The 10,824-nt window shown below is 48.0% G+C and overlaps 1 protein-coding gene across 1 annotated transcript; it reads left to right on the plus strand.

Annotated features, from left to right (window-relative positions):
• Nucleotides 1–372: 372 nt before the first annotated feature.
• On the plus strand, nt 373–10,529 carry nampt1 (nicotinamide phosphoribosyltransferase 1). The gene is made up of 11 exons (XM_052056186.1): nt 373–544; nt 2,611–2,767; nt 4,643–4,746; nt 4,843–4,971; nt 5,866–6,024; nt 6,129–6,265; nt 7,827–8,052; nt 8,135–8,254; nt 8,329–8,469; nt 8,588–8,722; nt 8,833–10,529. Exons 1-11 carry the CDS (start codon nt 491–493, stop codon nt 8,932–8,934), a joined length of 1,464 nt encoding a protein of 487 aa, XP_051912146.1. The 5' UTR covers nt 373–490; the 3' UTR covers nt 8,935–10,529.
• The last annotated feature ends 295 nt before the right edge of the window (nt 10,530–10,824 follow it).

A 10,824-nucleotide genomic window follows, 5' to 3' on the forward strand; every position in this document is an offset into this window, starting at 1 on the left:
CCAGTGTGGTGCACGGTAACTTGCACCAATGAGCCAGGGAGAAACGCTTTATAAGCATGTTGGTAAGAATTAAGTTCGGTTTTTTTGGTCATGTACTAAAATCCGCGAAGAACTGATTCTGCAGGTGCCGAACAGCGAGTGTGCGGGTTCCATCGTTTGCCATTGTATGCCAATGCCGCTTCTTGTTTGCAGAACGAGTCCTCTTCACTCATTTTACGATCTTCGGCGACTGCGCGCTTCTTCGTTGGCTCGCGTCGTGACGTTGCCGGGCAGAACCGAGTGCAGCCGAGCCAGTTCGGAATTTTTGAGAGCGACCAACCGTTTCCCTCCCCCCTCCCCCTTGTTCTGAACCCCACTCCCGTGGTCGGCTCGGTCCTCCGCCTCCTCCCCCTTTTCGCCCAGCTACGTTATCAGTCAGGAGTCCCCAGCAGCGGCACGGCGCAACCCACTGACAGCTGCGACTGACTCACAAGCGAAGAGGGGGGCAAAGATGGAGCACCGGGACGCCGACTTCAACATCCTGCTCGCCACCGACTCCTACAAGGTACCGTCCCCGGGATGGGGTCGCCCTGAGATGGGATGAGGCGGGTGGGGGCGTGAGGGCTGATGGATGGAAACGCATTCAGTCAAATTGGCTCCACCATCAGCCCCAAGGCCACCGCACTGAGGTGGTCGACACCGGGCCGAGACGAGCGGAGGATGCGGAGGGGGTGGGAGCGACTGAAACAAAGCATCTCCCTGTCGGCTCGCATTTCCCTCCCAGTCGCACCGGACGGTGCTCGGCTAGCTTCGCTATCCGAATGAGCTAACGTGCTAGGTTACTCGTAAAGCAATGGGGAAGGTGGCTGTTAACAAGCTAACATTAGTTAGCATCGAGCTAGCAAGCGCCCCGTGGGTAGTCAACTGCGCACCTCCGCGGGCAAAGTCTAAATCAGAAGGTCTTATTATTACGATGGTATTAGAACAAATAGACCGGGGCGAGTGGACATTTAAACTTGGGGGGGGTTGGGCGGGCAAACGAAAAGTTGAAGTGGAAATGACCTTCGCCCCGTAGCGACTTTGTGTGCCAAGTAGCGCCATTCATCGGAATGTTTTTCAGTTTATTTCGAAAGTCATACATTTTATTTTATATAATCGCCGACCAATGCTAAGGAAAATATAAGGGGGGGGGGGGGGGAATCACATTTTGTCTTTATGCTTATCGCATGGACTCGTTGCCATGTCCCGCGGTTACGTGACTGCATCGACAACGTCATTATATGTATGATGTAACTTTTTTTTCCACTCTTCTCCAATTATTTGTACGTTAACTTAATTAGCTATATGGGAATACAATTCTAAGTTCAAATGCAGCATCTCGTAGTTAATGCATCTCAGAGATGTTTGCCAGACAGGTGTCACAAAAAACGATATTTCGAACCCAAACTACGAGTTTTCCCCATACAGTGTGGGCCACATGATCAACCAGACATTTCCAAAGGGATCCTGCAGCGTTTGCTTTTTGTCAATGCGTGAGAAGAGATGAGGTTGTGTACAGTGCCCTGAGCATCTGACAGTTCCTGGCCGAGAAGAACACCGTCGTTCGTTTTAGGCAGGAAGTGGTCATTAATCTTTAATCCTACCAAGAAATCATAGAAGGGTCCTGTTAGTGATCAGGTTTTATGTTCCTTGGATGTGTCTTTCTAAAATGTCTGCCGTGGTTTCATTTAATAGTTGTTTATTCTTTTCATGAAAAAGAAGTCCCTAATGTTTTGATTTGGTTGCTACAGTGGCAAGTGACGGCAGATCGGTGAATGTCAGGAGGGCCCTTCTTTCTTTTGCTGCAACTCATTACAGGCCTCCAAGACAGCTCGAAGTAACCTTTATCTCATTATTTTTATCTAGTTTGGCCCGATCGGGTTACCATCCAAAGCTGCATTTAAAGTCTGCATGCAGTGGTGTTGCGATGAGCCCGAGATAAAGCTGGAGAGTTGTTGTGGAGCGTGTGAGTGTATGTGCGCAGCTACACGTCCTCCAGTGAATGTCTTGACTCTATTTTGAGTCCTTGAAAGGACACTGACCGGGGGTCAAATAAACCGAGTTGGTCGTTGACATTTATCTTTACCTTGTTGTTTTTTTCCCCCCCCCTCTGACCGTTCTCAGCCTAAATTAAATAACATGACAGTCTTTTCATTTCCATTTTTTATCAGCGAGGACATTCTGTTCGGCTTTTAATGAATTACACTCCTTTTCCCTGCCATGGTGGATAAATGGATTCAAATCAGCATGATGTCAGAGAGGATCAATGTGGATGTCGGATTATTTATTATTTTGTTAGCATCACCACTTCCTGTTTGAGGAACTCTGCCCAGGCATGTCCCCGTTGGACAAAGTCTGACCCGTTACATCGTACTGTAGTTTTACACCACGGATGTCACAAAAAAATATTGCTTTCATTATCTGTCACTTGTGCAATGTGACGATAACGCACGCTTTACTAGATTAGTCAGATGAATTTGTGGCTGAAGGTTCACCCAAAGTTCATTTCGGAATCTATCGACTGTTTCCGTGCGGTGAGCGCTCCTCCTTTTGCGACCTTGTGACACGTTTAACTGTGTTCTCCATCTACAGGTAACGCATTACAAACAATACCCGCCCAACACGAGCAAAGTGTACTCGTACTTTGAGTGCCGCGAGAAGAGGACGGACCCGGGCAAAAGCCGAAAAGTCAAATACGACAAAACCGTCTTCTACGGCCTTCAGTACATCCTCCACAAATACCTCAAAGGTAAGTCTGGTGTCTCCTGTGTCGTATGTTGAAAGCGACTGACACTATTCCAACGTAGAGCGAAAAAAAGTAGTTTTCACCACTTCAGGGGTTAAAAAAAAAAAAATAGCAGTCCACTGCGTCCTAAGAGGATTTCATGGTGTGGTGGCAGCGGTGCCGCTGGGGGTGGGGGAAGCAAGCAACACAAAAACACAGCTGCTCTTTCAGCCAATGTGAGAGGACGACTGGCCAAGCAATGACCCCCCCCCCCCCTCCTTCGAAGCAGGCTTAATGATTCACCTTTCCCCATTTGTATCCTTGATCCCACAACAATTCAAACCGGAGTGTACTGTTGTTGGGTTGTTTTTTTGTTGGACAAAGACTATTCAGAAGTAGGGCGGCCCGGTAGTCCAGTGGTTAGCACGTCGGCTTCACAGTGCAGAGGTACCGGGTTCGATTCCAGCTCCGGCCTCCCTGTGTGGAGTTTGCATGTTCTCCCCGGGCCTGCGTGGGTTTTCTCCGGGTGCTCCGGTTTCCTCCCACATTCCGAAAGCATGCAAACTTGCAACAATGAGGCACTCTAAAGCAGCCACCCCTACCTAAAGCCCCTGTACCGGGTTCAATTCCAGATCCGGCCTCCCTGTGTGGAGTTTGCATGTTCTCCCCGGGCCTGCATGGGTTTTCTCCGGGTAGTGCGGCTTCCTCCCACATTCCGAAAGCATGCAAACTTGCAACAATGAGGCACTCTAAAGCAGCCACCCCTACCTAAAGCCCCTGTACCGGGTTCAATTCCAGCTGCGGCCTCCCTGTGTGGAGTTTGCATGTTCTCCCCGGGCCTGCGTGGGTTTTCTCCGGGTGCTCCGGTTTCCTCCCACATTCCAAAAACATGCATGGCAGGCTTATTGGACGCTCTAAATTGTCCCTAGGTGTGAGTGTGAGTGCGAATGGTTGTTTGTTTCTGTGTGCCCTGCGATTGGCTGGCAACCGATTCAGGGTGTCCCCCGCCTACTGCCCGAAGACAGCTGGGATAGGCTCCAGCACCCCCCGCGACCCTAGTGAGGATCAAGTGCCTCGGAAGATGAATGAATGAATGAATGAATATTCAGAAGTACACCATCCGAGTCATTAGCCTCATTGTCGTTTTTGTGGGGAAATTTTTGTCCGCGGGATGACTGAGAATCTACACAGATACAAAACTAAAAAAATATTTTTAGCAAGCGTCTTGGTATTTTTAATTGATGTTGCGATCATAAGTTAAAAAAAAAAAAACAATTATGGCCGTAGGCTAATATTTAGGCCTTTCGAACATCTGCTAAAATAATCTACAAAATGGCCGACGTTTCCAAATTGTACTCGGCCATTCGATGGACCTGTCGTTGAAAAAATAAATAAAAAGCAAATCTTATTATTATGAGTATTATTATTTTTACTCTTAGTAGATATATTTTTAATTTTATCATTTTATTTTACAAAGCGACGCTTGGGCGAACAAAAATTGTCCAAACGTATTTCTCAGGCTACACTGAAGAAAATAAAAAAAGAGAAAACATTACTAAAATTAGGATTACATCATTTTAATTTTAAGTGTAAGAAAAATCTGACAGTAGCACAGGAAAATTTGATTCGATTTAAATTTTGGCAGTTACGGTTTCTCTGTTTTCAAAATGGGATCTTTCTGCCGTGTGAGGGACCGGAGGCGAGAAATACAGAATATCAAGAAGTGAGTGTGAGTTGAGAGGACAAAGACGGCTTGTCGCTGCACGTGGGATGCTTCTAATTGGATTACAAGCGTGAACAGTAAAATAGCATTCCTGCCCTTTGGGTTTCTTTTTTTTGTTGTCGTTTTTTTTCCTCTTTCCCCCCTCCCCCTCACTTCACACTCCTTCTCATGTCCAGGAAAGGTAGTCACTCCGGAGAAGATCCAGGAGGCCAAGGAGGTGTACCGGGAACACTTCCAGGATGACGTTTTTAACGAGAAAGGGTGGACGTACATTTTGGAGGTCAGAAACTCAACATCTGGTGGACGTTTTAGCACCAGGGGAGAAAATGTGACGATGTTTGGCCCCCCTTTTTTTTTTTTTCCTCTTCCCTCCCAGAAATACAACGGCCACCTGCCGATTGAAATCAAGGCGGTCCCGGAGGGGAGCGTCATCCCCCGGGGCAACGTCCTGTTCACTGTGGAGAGCACGGATCCCGAATGCTTCTGGCTCACCAATTGGGTGGAGGTGAGTCAAATAAGGAAACTTTTTTTTCCCCGAAATTTACAGCACATCGACTGTTTTCGTGCAAGGCGTGGAGGCGGAGTTATTCTACATTAAAAGTTATTTGCTTGACAACAGCAGTGGAAATGGATTATTGACTGTGCAAAAAAAAAAAATGGACGCCGCCTAAATATGAGGACGGCACTCAGTTGTGTTAAAAAAAAAATAAAAATCAGTCGAATGTTCAATACGCATCTTAGAAATCATATTTCGAATGAACAAAACCCCCGAGTTTTACCCGCTGCACGCACCCGCTCGAATCCCCACAGCTGGTCGAAAGACATTCATCAGCACACACACGCGATGATGTCATGATACGCCGCGTTCCGCTTTCATACGCACTCTGCTCTCATTTATTTACAAGCCAGCGGCTCGACTGCACGCACGCACCTCATTTCACAGTACCGCCGTGACCGCCGTTTTATTACGTTTCACAAAAGTCGAGGTCAGTCCGCGACGCATGATGACCTTGTGTGTGTGCGTAAGGAGGCGTGGCCAATGAGTCACGTGCATGCGCGCTTGCCTATTTTGTTTTTTCTTCTTGCGTAATCCCGCAAAGGCCAAGTATTCCAAACAACCTGCCGCGCAGAGATAATCGCATAGCCTTGGATGACGACACGCACACACATAGGTGAGGCGACCTTCACCACACACGGTGCGCTGCGTCATTTCAGTGAAAGCCGCCTGTCATCACACTCCTCTTGGCCTGGAATGTGTTTTGGGTACATCAAGGAATGTGCCACCCACTTCTCAGCCAGCCTGTTGGCTTTCGGTTTTAGTTCCAGTTGACTACTCAGCGTGCCAGTGACTCTTTTCCAACCCCCCCCCCCCCCCCCCCCCCCCCCCCCCCCACTCCAGACCATCCTAGTGCAGATCTGGTACCCCATCACCGTGGCGACCAACTCTAGGGAGCAGAAGAAGATCCTGGCCAAGTATCTTCTGGACACATCCGGGAACTTGGAGGGGCTCGAGTACAAATTGCACGACTTTGGCTACCGCGGCGTCTCGTCGCAAGAGGTACTGAACAAAATGTCATCGTATAGGAGTGTATTCATCTTTTTTTTTTTTCCTTTTTTAATACATATGATCTTGTGTTTTTTTTTTTTGTTTTTTTTTTACAGACTGCGGGCATCGGCGCCTCTGCTCACTTGGTCAACTTCAAGGGCACGGACACAGTCGCTGGAATCGGTGTGATAAAGAAGTACTATGGAACCAAGGACCCGGTGCCAGGGTTCTCTGTACCTGCTGCAGAACATAGGTACACACACACACACAAAACATGGTTTCCCCCGCAATACCACAGTTTTTAGTTTACACTCATGACATCAGCGCTAATGTCCGTTAGCCTGTCTATGGTGTTTTGCTTTATATGTTAGCGTCAAGCTAGCTATTGCGCTTTCATCAGACATTGAATGCTTTGGTTTAAGCATCCACACTTTCAACCCAATTCTCTCGTTCCAGTTTGACAGCAATTTTTTTTTCAGCTCCGTTAGTGAGTGTCTTCTTTTCTTTTCCCGACGTGATGTTCTCTGAATCTTCCATTTTTTTTTGACAGTGAGCAAGAACGGCCGTTGAAGAATATTTTCAAAGAGGGTTTTAAAGAGCATGTGGGAGGGGTCAGTTTATTGAAAAAAAAAATGTTTTTCAAATGATCCTCTTGTTTGTGGATTTTCCCTCATTGCGGGTCGCTTTGTGGCATATCCGCCGTGATCTGTAATTTACATTTGTATCCGAACGAGTGCACGCAAGTGGCGTCATGAAATGCAATCAAGTTATCATCATGACCGCCAATCTTCTCAACAGCAAAGCGTCTCTCCCGGCCGATGGAATTTCTCGGCCCTCGTCCAAAATCCACCCAGAGACATCTGCTGCGTGTCGGGGGGCTCGTTTGGGCCCCCGTGTCGTGATTGGCTAGCGGCAGGAAGATTGCGATTGCTTTTGTTTCACGCCGCTGGGCCGTTTATGTCGCACGCACACACACACACACGCAGTCATTGCCTCCTCGCCATCAGGGGCAGTTACTGCCGCTTCGGTTCATCCTTCATCGGATGGCCGCGTTGTTGCCATAGTAACCGGGACAGGAGGACACACTCAACTGTTTACCTTAGCAAGGGGTCCATTACACCGGCAAGAATAATTAATGGTCGATGTGTTTTAGGGAATGCGGTGTTTATACAAGGGGGAAAAAAATGAACACCTTGTTTAACCCTTTCAGGGACGAGCGGTTACTACAGTGGACATCTTGTCAGGTTCTCCTAATTTACGCACGTAAGGGTGTAAACCAGGGGTGTCCAAACTTTTTGCCAAGGGGGCCAGATTTTATGTGGTAAAATGTCGGGGGGCCGACCTTGGCTGACATTCTTTACATTGAACAACAATATTGTTCAACAAATTTTAGTAAGCCAGTCTGTTTCACATTTCCATTTTTATTTTAATGTCAACAATCTTAAGAATTTCTTTTGGTTGATTTGAAACAGGAATTTGAAATATGACATATCAGTCAATATAAACACGGAGTGATGTCTTGTTAACTCGTGAGTGATGCCCTCTAGTGTCTAAATGCTATTACTCCTTTAGTGAATGCTATTACTCATTTAGCCACTAGAGGGAAGCAGTACTCTATGAAACATCACTCACCAGTCTACGAGACCTCAGTCAATGCAACACGTGTTCCATTGCGCCCAACCTGCGGGCCAGACGGCACTGATTTTATGACAGGGGCCGAGGGCCGGATGAAATTCGACCGCGGGCCGGATTTGGCCCCCGGGCCGGACTTTGGACATGCCTGGTGTAAACGGTACCTTTGTCTCCGGTCCCAGCACCATCACGGCGTGGGGCAAAGACCACGAGAGGGACGCCTTCGAGCACATCATCAAGCAGTTCCCCAGCGTGCCCGTCTCCATCGTCAGCGACAGCTACGACATCTACAACGCCTGCGAGAAGATCTGGGGCGAGGACCTGCGCGGGCTCATCGAGTCGCGCAGCGCAGACGCGCCGCTCGTCGTGCGGCCCGACTCGGGGAACCCCCTCGATACGGTGCTGAAGGTGCGTTCGGCGGAATACTTGGATTAGTTTTCGTTTTTTTTTTTGTTTGTTTTTGATTTTTTTTTGGGTGAACCCGTGTCAGGTTTTGGAGATCCTGGGTAAGAAGTTCCCGGCGCAGGAGAACGCCAAAGGATTCATGGTGCTGCCTCCGTACATCCGAGTCATTCAAGGAGACGGAGTGGACATCAACACACTACAGGAGGTACTCGGGGAAACGAGCTCTGAATGCGGCCATTGCCTTCCTTCGCTTAGTTTTTTTTTTTTTTTTCCTCACAGATCGTGGAGGGGATGAAGGAGCACCGATGGTCCCTTGAAAACGTTTCCTTTGGCTCCGGCGGCGCTCTGCTGCAGAAACTGACCCGAGATCTGCTCAACTGCTCCTTCAAATGCAGCTACGTGGTCACGAACGGACTCGGGGTGAGAAACACCCCCACCAATCTTTTTTTTTTTTTTTTTTTTGCTGTCGTTTTCATGTTCATGTACTTTCGTACTTTGGAGTATGATCTTGAGATGAACTGAGCTGGCCTCCTACCAGGTGAACGTGTTCAAGGACCCCGTGGCGGACCCCAACAAGAGGTCAAAGAAAGGACGCCTGTCTCTGCACCGGACTCAAAGTGGGGAGTTTGTCACCTTGGAAGAGGGCAAAGGTGACCTGGAGGAGTACGGAGCGGTGAGTTCACTTGGCAAACGGTTCAATAACAGTCATGGGGGTGAGGGGGGGTGTCCGCCACTGTTGATCCTCGATGTTCTTCTCCGTCTTCCGCTTTCCCCCCCGACCAGGACCTGTTGCACACCGTCTTCCAGAACGGCAAGATTGTGCAGACGTACACGTTTGACCAAGTCAGAGACAATGCGAAGCTCAAGGAGAATGAGCTCGATTAGCCGTCGACATTGATTCACGCCCCCCCAGCCCCCAACCCCGAGCCACTCTTCCTCAGCCTCTGATATCACGACCCCGATAACAAACCGAGGCCTTTGTGCACTGATGATCCATCCTGCCCTGAATTCCCCTTAAACTGTGACTTCCTTTTAAAAAAAAAATCACAGGAGCTCCACGGAACTCGCTCATTTCCGATAACAAAAAAAAATAATAATGAAGTGCGGCAAGCCAATGGAAGGATGGGTAATCTTCGCGCAGCTGCCCCGCCCTCCTCACAAACCGGACGATGTGATTGGCTGTAACGCCGACATGTAAACATAGCGAAATACCGTTTTTAACTTCCAGGCCAAATGTCAAGCAAAAGGCCGCAACCTTTCGAGTTTTGCACCAAAATACCTTGTGCAGCTCCGTTTCCAATTTGCCATCATCAAAGAACATTCCCATCACCAAGAGACCGCCTCACCTTCGCAGTTTGTACACGTGTTTGTTTCCGAAGTTAATCTTGTTGAAAATGAGGCATCCCCCCCCCCCCCCCTCCCCGAAAATACTGCAGCTCGAGCGTTCCCGGCCTTCATGGCTTGGGGAGGGGGGTGGGGGGGTGCTCTCCAAATGACCAAGTGTCGATGTCGAGTCGATACCGCGCATAAAACGTCTTCACTGGAATGAGGAGGATTGAAGGACATGAATGACTTCCTCGCCGCGTGTGTGTGTTCGAGTGGCGCTGATGCGTGAGTGTCTTACATCTCCGTGCGGTATTCTTATCTGGGATGGGTTTTTTTGTTGTTGTGTGTGTTTATTTTCACGAGCAAGGTATTTATTGTGGATCCTCAGAGCGCCCAAGTTGAGCAAACGGACGCGGCGAGCTGGTGACCTTGCAGGTATCCAACGAACCGGCTCGGACATGCAATCAAACCTCGAGGAAACTACTAGTAGCCTAGTTTAGCACTGTTGATGATTAGAAAAGTTTAATTGCGTCCTAGTAGGCCAAAAGTGGCAGTAGTAGGGGCGCTTATCTTTCTACAAGTATGCCAAAATTGTCTTGAGTGAAAACATAGACTGTACTAGTACATGGATATCAAGGACGTTGAAAAAAATACACTATGGGCAGCCCGAAACAAGCGAGCTATTTTTAAAAGCAATCTAATTGGAAATGGTACCAAAAAAAATGACACCATGATCCGTTCACGCTGGTAATTAACACCGCCAAATAGCTGCAGAACTCATTTTAAATTCTTATTTTGCCGAGATGATTTTTTTCATCGCGTATTGGCGGTGTCGTCCTGCTCTTCACACCTCCCTCTGTAGAATGTTATTAGTAAAATCAGGGCCGCCGGCGTTAGCGTTTAGCATTAGCATGGCTGGAGACCTGTGACGTCACCTGCTCAGGTCCATCACACGTGATTGACGGCGAGCGGATGAAACCGCGCAATTACCTGTCATACTTTGAAGGAGGGCACTTTTTTTTTTAAACAACTGCTGTCAAAAATAATCACCTCGCAGTTTATTGTTGCTTTGTTTGCATTACGGGCCCGCGTTTTTTGAGTGCTTCATGTTATCGACTGTTTTTACCTCATTGCAGTAAATATTCTTTACAGACGGTGTGGCCAGATAACTGCCTTTCTCTTCCGTACATACGACATCTAGTTTGACTGAAAGCTGACGGTGGTCGAGTTTGACCGAGAGACGACCACGTGAGATATTTTTGTCAGACCCCCTTTTTTTTGGTACCAACACAAATATCCAAATCTGCTTGACCGTTTCTTACGAAAGTCATGCGAATGCGTGTGTTGTATGATGGATGAGCAAGTGTTCGTGAGTTATTTCTTTCCGTGTGTTGTTCGACGTCCGTTGTGCGTATCTTTTAGTTGTCCTGTAAGCTCACTGACACTTTT

This window comes from Hippocampus zosterae, chromosome 21, assembly GCF_025434085.1.
Source record: "Hippocampus zosterae strain Florida chromosome 21, ASM2543408v3, whole genome shotgun sequence".
In the NCBI taxonomy this organism is placed as follows: Eukaryota; Metazoa; Chordata; class Actinopteri; order Syngnathiformes; family Syngnathidae; genus Hippocampus; species Hippocampus zosterae.

Excerpts from the sequence above, each read along its gene's own strand:
- nampt1 (XM_052056186.1), top strand. The coding sequence starts at position 491 with ATGGAGCACCGGGACGCCGACTTCAACATCCTGCTCGCCACCGACTCC. Across the intron at positions 545-2,610 it reads TCGCCACCGACTCCTACAAG|GTAACGCATTACAAACAATA; the intron begins GTACCGTCCCCG and ends CTCCATCTACAG. Across the intron at positions 8,723-8,832 it reads ACCTGGAGGAGTACGGAGCG|GACCTGTTGCACACCGTCTT; the intron begins GTGAGTTCACTT and ends CCCCCCGACCAG.